Source organism: Tenrec ecaudatus, chromosome 9 (assembly GCF_050624435.1).
Source record: "Tenrec ecaudatus isolate mTenEca1 chromosome 9, mTenEca1.hap1, whole genome shotgun sequence".
NCBI classification, from domain to species: domain Eukaryota; kingdom Metazoa; phylum Chordata; class Mammalia; order Afrosoricida; family Tenrecidae; genus Tenrec; species Tenrec ecaudatus.
The window spans coordinates 116,537,687-116,555,511 of NC_134538.1; the positions used below are offsets into that span (position 1 = coordinate 116,537,687).

Genomic DNA, 17,825 nt, shown 5'->3' on the forward strand with positions numbered 1-17,825 from the left:
CAGAGTGTGACTTGTGTGTATAGGAAAACCAGGTGGTGCCTCATATCTATGAAGGATGATTCTTGCTCTTATAGAGTGCTCTTGACAGCTTGTCAGTGGGACAGCGAAGACTGGACTGGTCCTGACTTGCTTTTCAGCCAAAATTGTTTCCCCTCACTGGAACTGGCAGTGACAGAGAGATGAATGTCAACGTAGAATGCCCATTTTGGATCAGGTTGGCATGTATCAGAATTCAAACATGAGTTAGGTTCCTTTCTTTAGAAAGCTATTCTTTGTCTCTCAGTTTCTCAGCCTGAGGGACATACAGCTTTTTACTATTTTGTCAATGTTTTAGAAAAAAATGATTATTTTTTTCAATCATTTTGTTGGGAGTTTATACAATTCTTATCACAATCCATACATACATCAATAGTGTAAAGCACATTTGTACATTCGTTGCCCTCATCATTCTCAAAACATTTGTTCTCCACTTAAGCCCTTGACATCAGCTCCTCCCGCTCCCTCCTCCCTCATGAGGCCTTGATAATTTATAAATTATTATTTTGTCATATCTTACACTGTCCGACGTCTCCCTTCACCCACTTTTCTGTTGTCCGCCTCCCAGGAAGGAGGTTGTTCACTAAGTGCTTGGCAAAGTGATACATTGTAGTCCAAAATAGAGTATCATTTCTGTGGTCTTATTTTTATACATATTCTACTGCAGCATTTTTTGAGCAAAATTATATTTATGTAATATCCTTGTACACTAAATAATCCATGTCTAATGTGTATATGGTTCTGTAAGCACTGAGCTCTGTAGTAGAGGATATGGGTACACTGCATTTTACACAAGGGAAAGTCATAAAGCACAGCTGTCAGGGTCCCAGTGCATACATACATGAGTAATTCCCAACATAGCACGTTTGGACACTTCTTTGCCATCAGTGCATGGCTGCAGACAGTTTCTCTCAATAGTACATTTATGCCTTTCAAAGAAAGCTGCTCTTTCCCCATCAGGGTAGGAGGAAGATTTTGAGGTCAGTACTAATATCAAATTTTTAACAAAACTCAAATGAAGATCTTCCTGAATCATTGATGCTTTTTTTATGGGGATGCTGCTCCCCATAAAAAGGCACTTTTCCGATTGCTGAACTGTTTTAAGGAAGCTCAGGAACACCTGAAAGATGAGCAAAATGGCAACCTCATCATGGAAATAGCGCGGCCGAGGTCCGGATGCGGTGGGAAGAGGACCGCAGTGACAGTCGCTGAAGTTGGGATCTCACAGAGTTTTGTTGTGTTACATTTGAGTCCTCTGGGAAATAGTTGGCGGCCTAATAATCTACTAGAAGTATCTACTTAAGGAAAGAAAGACGGGGAGAGTGACGTTTCTCCTCTGCCCTGCAGCCACGCTGTCCGCTCTGCCTCACGCATAGAGTTCTGAGGGTGTAAGTCTTTGGACAGCATATAGGCTAGTCTTTCTCCCGCAGGGTGACTCAAGGGTTTGAACTGCTGATCTTTGGGTTACCTGACAATGCTACCAGGACTCTCTCCATGATAGAAACACTTACTAAACCCGAACTTTGCTCTCCTTTCAACCAGCATACTTGGGAGTCGTCTACTCAGTGAGGGAAAATATTCAAGCATAACAATACTAAGAAAATAGGATAAATGCGACATGTACATATCAGATATTTATATAGAAGTTCAAAAAAATAATTCAGCCTCATGCGTTCTTACTAGTATTTTCATATATTTGCATGGACAGTTAACAACATACACTTTTGATATACAACATCAGGTTGTGTTAAAAAAAAAACCCACCAAAAATAACAGAGAGAATACTCATCAAACGATACAGAATTGAAAGAGGGAAAGGCATGCAGTATTTGTAATGCCTGTAATGCCAGGAAGTAGTCAAATATGGAACGTTGATTTAGGCTTTTCTGAAATATGCTGCCATCCGTAGCTCATTTTCAGTTGTCCATTGTTTTCTTCTAAAGCACAGACATAAAAATTGATTCAAACTTAAATCCTGCAACCACAGTTTTAATGCTCTGAACCATTGCTTTACAATTTAAGGTTTGATTTAGTCATTTCAAATCAGAGAGTAGCTAAGAAAAGATAGTACTTTTAGACTTTATCCACTCTTGGTTACAGAATAATAGGTAATGCCTGAAAGCTGATGACAGCGTAAATATCTCCTAAGACCGGAGAATGGTTCATTGTATTTTGGAAGTTACAGATAATGCAATATTAAGTGGCCATTAAAACATGAACATAAAATACTTTTACAGGCATGGGGATTTATTTATTATACAAAAAAGATGAAAAATAAATGTGAATTTTCTATTTTTGATTATGTGAAAGAACATTAAACTATTAGGGAAAGAAACTACATCAAAATGCAAAGAGCAGTTATTCCTGAATAATGGAATTAAAAACATGTTTTCATCAATTTTTTTATCATTTAAAAACTGTGTAAATTTAGTAAACTCTCAAAATTATGTTCAGAGGACTTACAACCTGAAGGATATACTTTGTGGTTTAGAAAGTTATATTTAATAACTTAAAATTGGTTAAAAAAATTAAGCACCCTTTTACCATCAACATGGGACAAGATCAGTGACATTTTTTGCTTTGGGGATTGGGACTACTTCAGAGACTGGGAGGTGATACACTAACGTTTAATACTTGGGAAGGGGAGATGGACCTAGTGGGATACAGGAGAGAAAGGGAAGATTTCAAAGGGAATCTTCAGCCTGGGACACAGAGTCTCAGTTCTGACTAATGCTGATGGCCTTTATATGGCAAAGGTCTGACAGGACATTCTGCTTGTGATCCCTGCAGCATCAAGTCATGGGTGGACAAGATGCAAGAAGAGCTCGTCACGCTGGCCAGGACAGCAAGCGGAGTCAACCAGCTTGTCGATGTGAGTAAACACAAAGCAGTGTGTGGATCTTTCCTGCAGTTTGAGTGTGGTTGTATCTTGTAGGAAACGCTGTTTGTTTATTACAAATATGAAATTATTTCACATGTGGCTCTCTAAGTGAAGTTCTCAGAGAGACTCATGACCCGTCTCCTTTTTGGATTGCCATTTCTGACAATCAATGAGACCTTCTTCCAATGCTTCCTTTCAGCTCTCACAAGACGAGCCCATGTGTTGTGTGGCCTTCCTTAAAATTCAACCCGGGATGTCATGCACGTCATGCTTCCACTCTGCAGAGTATGTGTTTGAATCCCCTACAGAGTGGTCACCTCCGTGGCAGATGTTTTAATATCTTTAGTGGGTACACATCTTCACTCCTGTGGGTAGATTTTATTTAAAACCTAGTTGAAATTGTGTACAGTCATGGCTGGTGACTAAAATCATTATGATGGATAGTGTGAAATGTCACTGTACATAGAAAAGTGTTCCATAAACTTCATCCCTTTTGTTTAGGGTGGGGAGGGATCTATGGAAATGTCAAAGGGAGTGCATTTCTTTGGCGTCTCATGAGAACTCAAAAGTAGAACTGACACAGGAATTCAGGGTTAAGAGTGAACTATTAGCTAACGTCTGGGAGTTTGTAAGAAATATGAAGACCAGAATTTAACTGAACAGAGAAACTTAAGTGGCTCCCATAGAAATTCAGAATTTGGGCCCGCCTTCTAACTTTAAGTCCCAGAAGCAAATGCGACAGCCTATCTATCATAAGATATATGCAACTTTGTGGCATTGTATAGAATTGCACAAGTGAAGGCTGGCGAATAGCTTTTGTTATATTTAGTGCGTTAGTTTCTGTAAAGGAGAGAATTTTGCTAAGGGTACCTGCCAGTTACTATCACTCATCTGCCAGCTTGTCACCCTGGGCTGATTTGGATACTTTTTTGGGGCCAGAAGTTATGCCTCTGATGTGCCATTTTCCCAGTAGGCACTCGTGGTGGGCAGGTGTCAGTGGAGTTTCCTGAGTAAGAAAGACTGGGATGGGTGATTTGGTGATGTATTTCTGAAAGTTACTAGTGGAAACTTAATGAATAACAGTGGAACATTGTCTAATGCGTTTCGAGGTCAAAATCCTTCCTCAAGGTCTAGTTGACCTTCTTGGTATGGATGATGCAAAGCTTTAGTGATCTTCATTTGCTTATGTAGCATGACCCAAAATGATACGAAGGAGCTGTAAGCATCTACAAGTCATCAGGATATGGAATGTACAAAATAGTAATCTAGAAAGTTAGAAGTTGTCAAATGAAATTGAATACACAAAGATCAATGTCCTAGTCATGTGTGAACTGAAATGGACTGGTATTGGCCATTTTATGGAAAAACATGTGCTCAGCTCCCCTGCTAAGTACAGATGGATGAGAAATAATGTCATATTCATCATCAAAAAAGAACATTTCAAGATCTACCCTAACGTGTTTAGCTGCCAGTGATGGTATAGTATCCATATACTTATGAGGAAGGCCAACTACTATGACTATTATTCCAAATTATCCACCAGTTGTTAATGCTGACAATGAAGAAACTGAAGATTTTACCAGCGTCTACAGTTTGAAATCGATCAAGCATGCAGTTGAGATGCATTGATAATTATGAATGATTAGATATGAAAGTTTGAAAAAAAAGGACTGGTAGCAGGGAAACTTAACTCTGGTGGTTGAAAATGTGATGAAGATCAGACAATGGAATTTTGTAATACCAACAATGAAATCATTACAAATATCTTTTCTCAGCATTCTAAATGGCAACTACAAATGGACCTTCCTGGAGGGACTATACTGGTATCAAATTGACTACATCACTGGGAAGAGACAATGCAGACACTCTAGATCTTAGAACAATGCATGGGGTCAAGTGCAAAACACCATCCATTACTCTTTTACAGGTTAAATTTGAAATGGCAGCAAATGAAAACAAACACATGAGAGCCAGTGTATGATCTTGATTATGACCCACCTGCATTTAGAGATTTGACACATTGGACATCAGAAACCTAACCTGAGGATGAGCTGTGGGATGACATGAAGAAAGCAAAAGGTCATTTGAATTATAGGAAAGAAAAGACTAAAATGTATCTCAGAAGAGACTCTCATGTTTGCTTTTGAATGTAGAATAATTAAAGCAAAGAGAAGAAATATTGCAAGAGAGCTGAAGAGAGATTTCAGAGGGTATCCTGAGAAGATAAAACATCTTAACCAAATGTGAAAAGACCTAGAGTTAGAAAGCCAAAAGGGAAGAATGCATTTGTAATTTATCAACTGAACGAACAGAGAAAATCAAGTTTCAAGTTGTAATATTGAAAGATGCTATGGGCAAAATATTGATGCAGGAATCATCAAAATAAGATGGAATTAATATACAGTCATCACCAAAAAAATTGGTTGACACTCAAGCATTTCAAGAATAGTATATAATACAAATCTGAAATTGAATAACAATTCCAAATTGCATTGAAACCATTGGTGGAAAAACAGTTGCAGTACCCATTTGTTTATTGCATTTTAATAGACAAACCCAATGCTAGGAAGGGCTTCCTCATGTGTGGAGCATTCTTTAGAGCAAAGCTACCTGGTCAACCAACTGGAGAGATCCACATCCATGCTCATTCAGAGTTCGATAATGCAACCCAGTGTGGACAGGATCGACTGCGCAAAGTAAACTGCGGATCGCCTGGATAAAAATGGGAAATCCACACAATTGGGTTGTGTTCATGAGGAAACTTGCACAGGGATGAAGAGGCGGCTGTGGAATTAGGACAAGGGAATGCCGCAGGGTTTAAAGTCAGGAAAGGTGTGGGTCAGGGTTGTATCTTGTCATCATACTTCAGTCTGAATGCTGAACAAATAGAAAAACTGGATTATATGAAAGAGACTTTGGCATCAGGATCGGAAGAATGCTTAATAACAACCTGCAATGTGCAGATGACACAACCTTGCTTGCTGAAAGTGAGGGGGATTTGAAGCACTTTCTGATGAAGATCAAGGATTGCAGCCATCGGTATGGATTATAACTCAGTGCAAAGAAAACTAAAAACCCTCACAATGAGACCAATAATTAATAATATGAAAAATGGAGAAAAGATTGAAGTTGTCAAGGATTTTTTCTTGCTTGTACCCACAATCGATGTGCATGGAAGCAGCAGTCAAGAGGCCAGAGATGAGTTGCGTTAGCCCAATGTGCTGCCCAAGACCTCCTTAGAGTATTAAAAAGCAAGGATGTTACTTGGAGGACTAATGTGCCTGAGCCAGGCTAATGTATTTTCCATTGCTTCATGTGCATGTGAAAGCTGGACACTGACTAAAGAAGAGCAAAGGAGGATTTGAAATGTGCTGGAGGAGAATATTGAAAGTACCATGGGCTGTGAAACACATACCAGTGTGTCCTGGAAGAAATACAGCCAGAGTGCTTCTTCGAGACAAGGATGGCAACACTTCATTGTAGATACTTTGGGAATGTTGTCAGGAGAGACCAGTCCCTGGAGAAGGGCATATTATTTTGTAAAGTAAGGCAGCAGTGGATGGATTGACTCCATAGCTGTCACTGTGTGCTCAAGCATAGAAATACTTAGGCAGATGGTGGAGGACCAGGGTTCTGCTGTGCATAACATTGCTGTAGGTCGTAGCTGACTCAATGGCACCTAACAACAGCCATAATCAGTAATATCACAACCTAGTAAATGTTGCTGAAGATAATTAAAGATTATCCCAGGGGTACATCAGCAGGGAACTACCTGAAATTCAAGCTCGATTCAGAAGAAAACTTGGAACAAGGGATATCATTACTCATGATAGACACATGTTGGCTGAAAGCAAGAAATGTGAGAAAGCTGTTTATTTGTGTTTTATTGATTCTTCAAAGTTGGTCAACTGTGTGAATCATGCCAAATGATGAAGAATGGAATTCTAGGGCACGTAATTGCATTCCTGTGGAACCCGTGCATAGACCAGCAGTCAATCTTTTGAACAGAAAAAGGGCTTATTTCAGATTTAAAGTCAGGAACAGCATCTGTCCTCTCACTAGATTTATTAAACATGTTAACTTTTTCATCATGTTAATCAGTCTGTTTGCTGAGCAAATGATCCCAGCAGCTGGACACTATGGAGAAGGATGTGGCATACTGGGAAGGAAATTTATTAAGAACTTGTAAAATGCACATGGCCTGACTTTGTTTGCTGTAGTTGAAGAAGACTTGATGCACATTGTTACATATGTCAAACACTACAGCTTTTGCTATTGATTTCCTTTCAACCTAAAGAAAACAAAATTCCTCTTCCCTGAACCATTAAGTAACATCCTTATAAACAGAAAAGAGATTGAGGTTGTCAAGGATTTCAGTTTACGTGGACCAGCAGTCCACGTCCTTGAAATCCAATGCCATGGTACATTAGGCACATCTTCTACAAAAGATCTCGTTAGATTGTGCAGAAGTAAAGAGATGAGCTTGAATACTAAAGCTTGGTTGACTTGAGCCATGTATTTTCAGTTATCTCATGTACGAGTTAAAGCTAGATAATAAACCTGGTTCTTGAAGAATTGATGCTTTTCAGTTACGATAGTGTGTTGTTGAAGAATAACAAATATACCACAGATTGCCAGAACTAACAGATATCTCTTGGAAGGACAGTCAGAATGCTCTTTAGTAGCAAAATTGGCAAGACATTAGCTCGTGTACTTTGGACATGTCATCCAGAGTACCAGTCCTGAAGGAAGAACAATATGCTCAGTAAAGTAGAGAGTCAGCAAAGCAGCAGAAGACCCTCAGGGAGATGGACCGACCATGGTTGCAGCACTGTGCCCAAATAGTGGCAAGAGTGTGACGATGGCACAGGGCTGTGCAGTGTTTCCTTCTGTTGTACGGCAGCACTCCGGAGCTCGACGCTAATCCGTTCTAGAAGGAGCACCGAGATGTGATGCAGTCGAGTTCTGAAGCTATTTTTCCCATAAGAAATAACCGAAAATGCATTAATCCTTTGTTAGCCACCATTTTTACCCTAATCTTGCCCTTTTATACAAAACATTACACAGAAATTTCAAAGTAAATAACTTTAGAGTGAAATCATATAATTCAAATAAGAAACACAACATTAAAAAATGTCTTGACAACTAAATATGGCCCATACCTGGAGACTGATGGGGATCTGGATCTGTGGACACGGAGGTGGAGAGGAGGGGTGGAGAGAGAGTCACTGTTTGGAGGGAATCCCCTTCCATCAAATCAACTGGGAGCTGCTTGTAGGAGTTTGTTTCCCCTTCTTTGCTTTTTTTCACTAGGACCTGGCTGGCTTTATCTGAAAAACAATTCTATCTAATGTGGTCTGCTGTTGACATTTCCTTAACTGTTTTCTAAAAAGATTTACTAAATTGTCATCAATATCGAGAACACGGTTAACCAGTTCCTTATCATGATGATTCTTTTAAAAAAACTTTCGCTTAGGACCCATGTTTGCTTCTCTGAAAACAGTACAAAACCCCACAAAAACTAAGAAAATTATAGCAAAACTCTTGGAACCCAGCTGCAAAAGGTTTAAACAACGTGTCCTAACAACACCAACTAATGCTTAGTGACCAAAACACGAACTGCTTTTGTTTGCAAAGTCATCTGTGTTGGGTCTGATGTTGATGTTTTGTTTGAGCTCCGATGCAAAATATTCTCAACATTTCACCTCAAAATCTGATTATGTTGAGAACTGATGTGGTTGAGTACCAGAGTTCTCCTGTAAATAGGTTTGTTATGAGTGAGAATCAACTGGACAGCATCTAACAAATAACAGCAGCTGTTTTTCTTTTCTTAAAGATCAGGTGTGAATAAGCTTAATAGCTTAGTGTTAATCCCTTATACTAAGCTAAAAATGTCTCATTAAATGATTCCATCATCTAATAAAATACTAGGACCGCATATGTCCATTGACTGCACATGATCAACCTTAAAGTAGATGAAATCATTGAATGCACAGAATGCATTATAATTTTTATTGAATATATTAACATTTTGTCTTTGGGTTGATTCTGATTCCTCAGGACCCTGTAAGATAGAGAACTGCCCCATAGCGTTCCCAAAGTGTAAATCTTTAAGGCACACAGTGTCATTTCTGTGTTCCACAGAGCCACTGGTGAGTTTACACTGTCATCCACATGTGCTTCAGCAACAGACCCGCAGGCAGATCAGCTGGACTGACAGTGGTCCATCTCCACCAGAACTCTCCACGATTCCACCAGGGCTCTCTTTAATGTGTTGTGACGTTGTTAGGTTCCACGGAGTCACTTCTGATGCGTGGCAACATTGTGCAGGACAGGATGAAATACTGCTCGGCACCAGCTAGGGACTGTTCTTTAATTGGAGCCCATTCTTGTAGCCACTGTGGCCATCCATTGAGACCAGGGTCTTCCTTTTTGCTGCCCTTCTGCTTTATCAGACATGCTGTCTTTTTTCAGGTATGTCCTGCCAACATGTCTAAAGTATGTGAGACGAAACCTTGCTATCCTTACTTCTATGGAGCATTCTGTTTGTACTTCTTTCAATACACATTTGTTGGTTCTTGTAGCATACTTCTGTGCTTTCAGTATTTGTGGCCAACACCATAATTCACATGCATGCATTCCTTTGGTCTCTTTATTCAATGTCTAATTTTCACATGCATGTGTTAAAACATTTTAAATACTGCTGAAGGATTTGTCAAACACTACACTGAACCCTTTACATACATTATCCATTAATCAATGGGACACCGTGAGAATTGTTTGCAAGGTTAAAAAACTGGTTCTGGGTTACGCAGCTACCAAACAGTATATTACCTATGAAATGAAAATCATTGAGAATATGTTAACATTTTAAAACGTTAGGCGCATGTTTGTATTTTGTGAAGCTAAACTGATCTCTATGAGATACAGGTTGATATAGATGGTTATAGCCTCACTCACCTTCCTTTCCCTTGTCTCATTTTAAATCTGTGGCTTAGATGAAAGTTTATAGAGCAAATTGATTTTCACCTCCAAGAATTACACACTAGTTGTATTTCCTCAATTTCGTGACCCTCTTCCTGCCTGCTCCCTGGATTCCCCATTTATATTCTTCTTGCCTGCTTCTTCCTCCCTTGTGAACTTGATTTTGGATGGATGCTGCCTTTTGATCTCCAGTGGTTGATTGTCCCAAGAAGTCTGCTCTTGAGTAGTGCTACTGGTCCCTACATAGGCCTTCCTGTTGTTGGGCAGAAAGGTGATCCATGCGGACAGTTGATTTTCTTTGGAAAAGAAAATTGCCGAGGGAAATTCTGAGATACATATGTACATATCTTATATTTATATTCATTCAATGAATGACTATGTTTTACATAAAGTACATTTTTCCATGATTTTTCTTCATAGTTTTCAAACTAAAGAAAATAGACTTTTTCAGTGTTATAGCACATCATTTAAAACAAACAAACAAAAAGACTATCACACTTCGCATCATTGTACTGTCATTGTAATCTGACCAAGTTTTCTAGCCTCATGGAGTTGTTAGCAGTAATGGTAAAATATTTCTTGACATATAGTTAGTACTTAACAAAGATCATTTATTACATTCGGTGGCATGTAGGCTGAGTCAATGTAACAAAGATATATAAGATAAACCTGTCCCTCTCACAGTGAGCTCTGGTGGCATAGTGATATACATTGGGCTGCTAACTGAAATGTCCAAAGTTCAAAACCACCAGCCACTCCTCATAACAACAATGCTTTCTACTCCCGTAAAGAGTGATTGTCTCTAAAACTCACAGGGGTGGTTGTACCATGTTCTAGAAGGTTGCTATGAGTTGGCATTGACTTGATGGTAGTAAGAGTGAGTTTTCTCTCTCCCACAGAATGATGTAGAGGTCAACAGTCCAGGGTTGGCAGGGCGGCTCTGCCATTCTCAACATGGACTTTCCATGCCAGAGTCTAGGGGTTCTCATCCAGCTGCCATTAGTTCCCCACCAGCAGGGGAGGGCACAGATCCCTCGTGGGTTTTAGGGTAAGCCATTTGTTTGCGTTCTAGTCATTACACATTAGTCATATGACTGTATTTAACTCGAAGGGACTTGGAGAAAGGGGGTCTGCAGCGTAGCCTCTCTCTCTTTGCTCATTTAAAACTTTCAGCATATAAGAACGCAGAAACACTTGTGGAGGACAACAAGACTTCCATGGATATGCATTATTATTTGAGTATTAGGTTTAGGAGTTGTTATGTTGTGAAAGATATATTAACGATACATCAAACTAGTATGTGTATTTATGTTTTTAAACATTATACATCTGGAAATAATTTGGAAAAATGACCCCAGATTTCCGGATTCTAAAAGCCTAAAATATTAGACAATCAGTATTGATGTATGTGAAGATTCAAACGCCCAGCCATCATGCGTTCTCACTGCTAGTAGCCCTGGAGGACCGAGTAAAACTGCCCTTTCGGGTGTCACAGGATGTAAATCCTTAGGCTCAGCAGCCCGAACCCATAACCCACTACACGGCCAGGGCTCCTTATGGATTTATTAGCAAACTGAATGATACATTCTTTTGTGTATGTGTAGCCATATATTGGCAAATGGAGAGACATGTACACATTCGACTTATGCTGTATATGTCATTTATTAAGTCATGAACTATCATATCTAAGAATATTCATTCAAAAAGCTTTAACATTATGGAAAACAATATTTTAAGTACATGAAACATTCTTCCAGAAATTGTTCTTGTTTCAGTTAATGTGTTAAAATATACTTCATTGTAATTTTATATCTACAGGTTGAATATATCCACATTATCAGGCATTAATGGTTTCTTTTTCCCCCCTTTTTTTCTCCGACTCATAGCAACCCCACAGGACGTGTGGATTTGCGCCTGTGGGTTTCTTTCTTTTTTAAAAAATATTTTATTAGTGTTTCATACAACTCTTTTTTTTAAAACATTTTATTAGGGGCTCATACAACTCATCACAATCCATACATATACATACATCAAGTGTATAAAGCACATCTGTACATTCTTTGGCCTAATCATTTTCAAAGCATTTTCTCTCCACTTAAGCCCTTTACATCAGGTCCTCTTTTTTCCCCTCCCTCCCTGCTCCCCCCTCCCTCATGAGCCCTTGATAATTTATAGATTATTATTTTGTCATATCTTGCCCTATCCGGCATCTCCCTTCACCCCCTTCTCTGTTGTCCATCCCCCAGGAGGTTACATGTAGATCCTTGTAATCGGTTCCCTCTTTCCAACCCACTCACCCTCTACTCTCCCAGTATCGCCCCTCACACCCCTGGTCCTGAAGTTGTCATCCACCCTGGATTCTCTGTGCCTCCAGGTCCTATATGCACCAGTGTACAACCTCTGCTCTATCCAGACTTGCAAGGTAGAATTCGGATCATGGTAGTTGGGGGGCGGGGAGGGAGCATCCAGGATCTGGGGGAAAGCTGTATTCTTCATCGGTGCTACATTGCACTCTGACTGACTAATCTCCTCCCCTAGGCCCCTCTGTGAGTGGCCGACAAATGGGCCTTGGGCCTCCACTCTGCCCTTCCCTCTTCATTCACTATGGTATTTTTTTTTTTGGATGATGCCTTATACCTGATCCCTTTGGCACCTCATGATCGTACAGGCTGGTGTGCATCTTCCATGTGGGCTTTGTTGCTTCTGAGCTAGATGGTCGCTTGTTTACCTTCAAGCCTTTAAGATCCCAGACACTATCTCTTTTTATAGCCGGGCACCATCAGCTTTCTTCGCCACATTTGCTTATGCACCCATTTGTCCTCGGCAATCGTATCATGTAGGTGTGCAGCCACTAATATGATTTTTTTTTCTTTGATGCCTGATAACCGATCCCTTCAGGACCATGTGATCACACAGGCTGGTGTGTTCTTCCATGTGGGCTTTATTGCTTCTAAGCTAGATGGCCGCTTGTTTTTCATCAAGCCCTCAAGACCCCAGACACTATCTCTTTTGATAGCCGGGGGCACCATCAGCTTTCTTCACCACATTTACTTGTTCCCCCGTTTTAGCTTCAGCAGTTGTGTCGGGTGGGTGAGCATCATAAAGTGCCAATTTAATAGAAGAAAGTATTCATGCATCGAGGGAGTGCCTGAGTAGAGGCCCAAGGTCCTTCCGCCACCTCAATACTAAAACTATGAATATAGACACATAGATCTTTTTCCCCATCCTCATATATATATTTGCATGAACATGTCTTTGTCTAGCCCTCTATAAATTCCCTTTGCCTCCTAGCTCTTTCCTCTAACATTAATGGTTTTTTTTTTTTTTAACAATTTATTGGGGCTCATACAATTCTTTTCACAGTTCATACATATACATACATCAATTGTATAAAGCACATCTGTACAGTCTTTGCCCTAATCATTTTTTTCTCTTTTCTTCTTTTACATTTTATTAGGGACTCAAACAACTCTTACCACAATCCATACATATACATACATCAATTGTATAAAGCACATCCATACATTCCCTGCCCCAATCATTCTCAAGGCATTTTCTCTCCACTTAAGCCCCTTGCATCAGGTCCTCTTTCCCCCCCCCCTCCCTCCCCATTCCCCCCTCCCTCATATGCCCTTGGTAATTTATACCTCGTTATTTTGTCATATCTTGCCCTATCCGGAGTCTCCCTTCCCCCCTTCTCTGCTGTCCCTCTCCCAGGGAAGAGGTCACATGTGGATCCTTGTAATCAGTTCCCCCTTTCCAACCCACTCACCCTCCACTCTCCCAGCATCGTCCCTCACGCCCTTGGTCCTGAAGGTATCATCCACCCTGGATTCCCTGTACCTCCAACCCTCATATGTACCAGTGTACAGCCTCTGTCCTATCCAGCCCTGCAAGGTAAAATTCGGATCATGGTAGTTGGGGGGAGGAAGCATCCAGGATCTGGGGGAAAGCTGTGTTCTTCATCGATACTACCTCACACCCTAATTAACCCATCTCCTCTCCTAAACCCCTCTATGAGGGGATCTCCATTGGCCGACACTTGGGCCTTGGGTCTCCACTCTGCACTTCCCCCTTCATTTAATATGATATATATATATACATATATACACATACATATATACATATACACATATATACACATACATACACACACTTATATCTTTTTTTTTTTTTGCATGATGCCTTATACCTGGTCCCTTGGGCACCTCGTGATCGCACTGGCCGGTGTCATTAATGGTTTCTTAATCAAAATCTGTTTCATGAAAAAAGTTTTCTACAATTGTACTAAATTCCTATTTATTTCATAAAGTGCATTTCTGGATCTGAAAAAGATATAGACTAAAGTTACTGCCATGGAGTCAATTCTGATCAATAGTGATTTTTAAAAAAAAATTTAAATCACTTTATTGGGGGCTTGTCCAACTCTTATCGTAATCCATATATACATCCATTGCGTCAAGCACATTTGTACATTTGTTGTCCCCATTATTCTCAAAACATTTACTTTCCACTTGGGCTCTTGGAATGGGCTCCTCAATTTTTTCCCTCCTTCCCTGATCCCCTCTCCCTCATGAACCCTTGATAGTTTATAAATTATTATTATTTTGTCATATCTTACACCGATGCCTCCCTTTACTCACTTTATTGTTGTCCATCCTTTAGGTAGGAGGTTATATGTAGATTCTTGTAATCGGGTCCCCTTTTATACCCCACCCTCCCGCTATCCCCACTCTCACCACTGGTCCTGAGGGTTTCATCTGTCCTGTATTCCCTGTGTTTCTAGTTCCTATGTGTACCACTGTACATCCTCTGGTATAACCAGGTTTGTGAGGTGTAATTGGGATCATGATAGTGTGGTGAAGGGGATGGGGCAGGAACCATTTAAGAAATAGAGGAAAGTTATGTGTTTCATTGATGCAACACTGCACCCTTAGTGACTCACTTCCTCCCCACTACCCTTCTACAAAGGGATGTTCAGTTGACTATAGATGGGCCTTGGAGCCTCACAATCCCCGTCATTCATGATGATAAGATTTTTTGTTCTTTGGTGCTTGATACCTGGTCCCTTTGACCCTCGTGATCACGCTCGACTAAATGGACATTCCATGATACCCAGCTTCCTAACACGATCCCTGAAGACAAATGTGTACATAAGTAAATGTGGTGAAGAAAGCTGATGGTGCCCGGCTATCAAAAGATAAAACGTCTGGGGTCTTAAAGACTTGAAGGTAAACAAGCAACCATCTAGCTGAGAAGGAACAAAGCCCACATGGAAGAAACACACCAGCCTGTGTGATCAAGAGGTGTTGAAGGGATCAGGTAGCAGATACCAAAGAACAAAAATCATCATTATGTGCTCACCTGCCCCATACAAACACTGAAGCAAATGTGTGCATAAGTAAATGTAGTGAAGAAAGCTGATGATGCCTAGCTATTGAGAGATATAGCGCCAGGGGTCTTAAAGGAATGATGGTAAACAAGCTGCCATCTAGCCCAGAAGCAACAAAGCCCACATGGAAGAAGCACACCAGCCTGTGTGATCCCGAGGGGTCATAGTGATCTTATATAGGGTTTTCAAAGCTGTAAATCTTTTCAGAAGCAGATAAACCCTTTCTCTCTCCATTGGAGTGCTGGTGGCTTAGAACCACTAACCTCGCTGCTAGTAATCCAATCCTTACCTAATTGCATCACCTTGCCTCCTCAGATTAAAATAAAACTTTCTAAATAAGTCAGAAATCATCAGTTGCTTCATTTGCTTGATTACACCCTGATGAAAGTAAATTTGCTCAATGTGAGCGAATTATTATCATCTGGGGGTTTTATTGACTTCTTTGTGCACTATTGTCTTCATACAATACCCTTTTCTTTTAGGAATATGTGTTTTTAATGACTTCCCTTTGATTATAAAAAGTAATATTCAGTAATTGCCTTTTATATTTCATTACTTACCTCTTTATTGACTACTAGGAAGCAGGTTGAAGAATCTGTTTGAAAAAAGACAGTTTCTCCTTATTGAAATAGCCCCCAGTTTCCTGTAGGGACAGTTGGGGGCATGGCCCAGAGGGACCAGCCCTTGAGGAGAGGCAGGTGAGGTGTCTACAGGATGCCTGGTCCTCCGACTGAGAACCTTTAAAAACTGTTCATTGTATATTTCTCACTTACCGCCAAGGAGGGTAAAGATCTTACTTTCCCATACTGTCACTGTGCACTGCTGGACACCTCGATACTCGTACTATTGGGTTGTCACTAATTCTTTCCTCTATATTTTCCTTCCTGGTCCTTTTCTCTCCGTGTTTTCCACGTATAACAGTAGGTCCATATTCTAGCTTTTCCTGATGCTTCACGGGATTCACACACATATTGGGTGTCCAAGGGATAGTAGCTGTACCTATAGTCTTTAATGATACATTCATATTGACCATTCTACCCACATACCTGACATCACTTCACGTTTCTTTCTAAAACATCTGTAGCATTGCGCTGTATCTGCTGGTGTTATGGAAATATAAACTTTTGTTATCTATTTTATCCCTCTAATTCTCTAGGACATAAGATTTTGTTCTTAAATCTAAACCCTGTCAGAACTCAAAAAAATTCTTCACATAATCATAATTAAGATAATTTGTGAATTAATTTCTTCTTTGAAATTTATTTTTGAAGGTAGATTAATTCCTCAGTGACATTCTTACAAAAGTCTTTTTATTCTTCACAATTAAAATTTCACAAGTTAAATTATATTAATACCATTACAGTTCAATATGCTACACAGATATGTAAATATGAAGTGTCTAGATACTTAGCATTCAGCACTTGAAATTAATTTAGTATTGTGTAAGTATTTTGCGTGGACAGTTTCCTCTCTTCGGTCACTCATGGATTATCAGGTTGATGCTTCTCCTTTGATATTGTGATCACATTATTTTATATAAATAGAATATCCATTGCCAATGTGGTGGAGTTTACTGTATTAATATATTTATAAAAGATGACATCCTAAAGAGAAAATTAGTTGCTGGTAATTCTGACTAGGGATTAAAAAGGGTACACAAGCAAAAACAAGTATTGGGACTCTTCTAATTCAGGCATTGCTGCTAAATAGCTGTATGATATTTGAATTTCCTTTATCTACTTGTCTAGTGAAATCAACAGGAATAACCACCCCCACCCTTTCACACACACACATTGTGAAAGTGAAAATAATATTAAATGAAGTTACAAAGCAATAGTGGATGCTTATAAAGGCTAAATGATACAAATAGAGGTAATTATTATTATTTTTAAAGTTTTGATTTTATTTAGATTTGTTTTCCCTCAACCATTAAATCTTTGTTTCCCTGGTAGAAAGAAATCTAGTTCAACAGCAAGATGTACTACTTTCTTAGGCTGGGTTCTCTAGAGAAGCAAAACTCTTCTCTCTCTCTCTCATATCTCTCTCTCTCTCTCTCTCTCTCTCTCTCTCTCTCTTTCTCTCTCTCTCTCTCTGTGTGTGTGTAGAGAAGGAGTAGGGGCGGGGGTGGGAAAGAGATTAAAACTCAAATAAAGAAAATGGTTCACATAGTAGTTAAAGCTGGCAAATTTCAAGTCTAAGCAAGTTTAAAGTTCATGGGTCACGTTAGACTTGGGCTTCTCCTGACTCACATAACTTCTGGGGGTTGATGAACCCAAGATGAGTTGGACAGCTTATGGATCGAGAGATGAATGGATTCAAAGCCAGCAGCTCAAGGTTGTACCTTCAGAGCTGTATGAATCCAAGATTAGAAGGCTAGATTGCAGGCCATTCCCAGGATTGCTAGGCAATATGGCAGATTGTAATATGAGGGGTAAAGAACTAGAGGTTGATGAGCCAGATACAATATCCAGACCCAGCAAAAAGCAAGCACGCTTCTCCACAGCATCTATTTATATTGGATACAGGCCACCT

General features: G+C 39.8%; 1 protein-coding gene across 2 annotated transcripts in view; it reads left to right on the forward strand.

The window, feature by feature from the left end:
• The window catches only part of CACNA2D1 (calcium voltage-gated channel auxiliary subunit alpha2delta 1), a 496,866-nt gene that overhangs the window by 84,985 nt on the left and 394,056 nt on the right, over positions 1-17,825 (forward strand). For both annotated transcript variants that reach the window (XM_075558477.1, XM_075558479.1), the window contains exon 2: positions 2,827-2,908. In XM_075558477.1, coding sequence (XP_075414592.1) covers positions 2,827-2,908 — 82 coding nt within the window. The remainder of the gene's footprint in view (positions 1-2,826; positions 2,909-17,825) is intronic.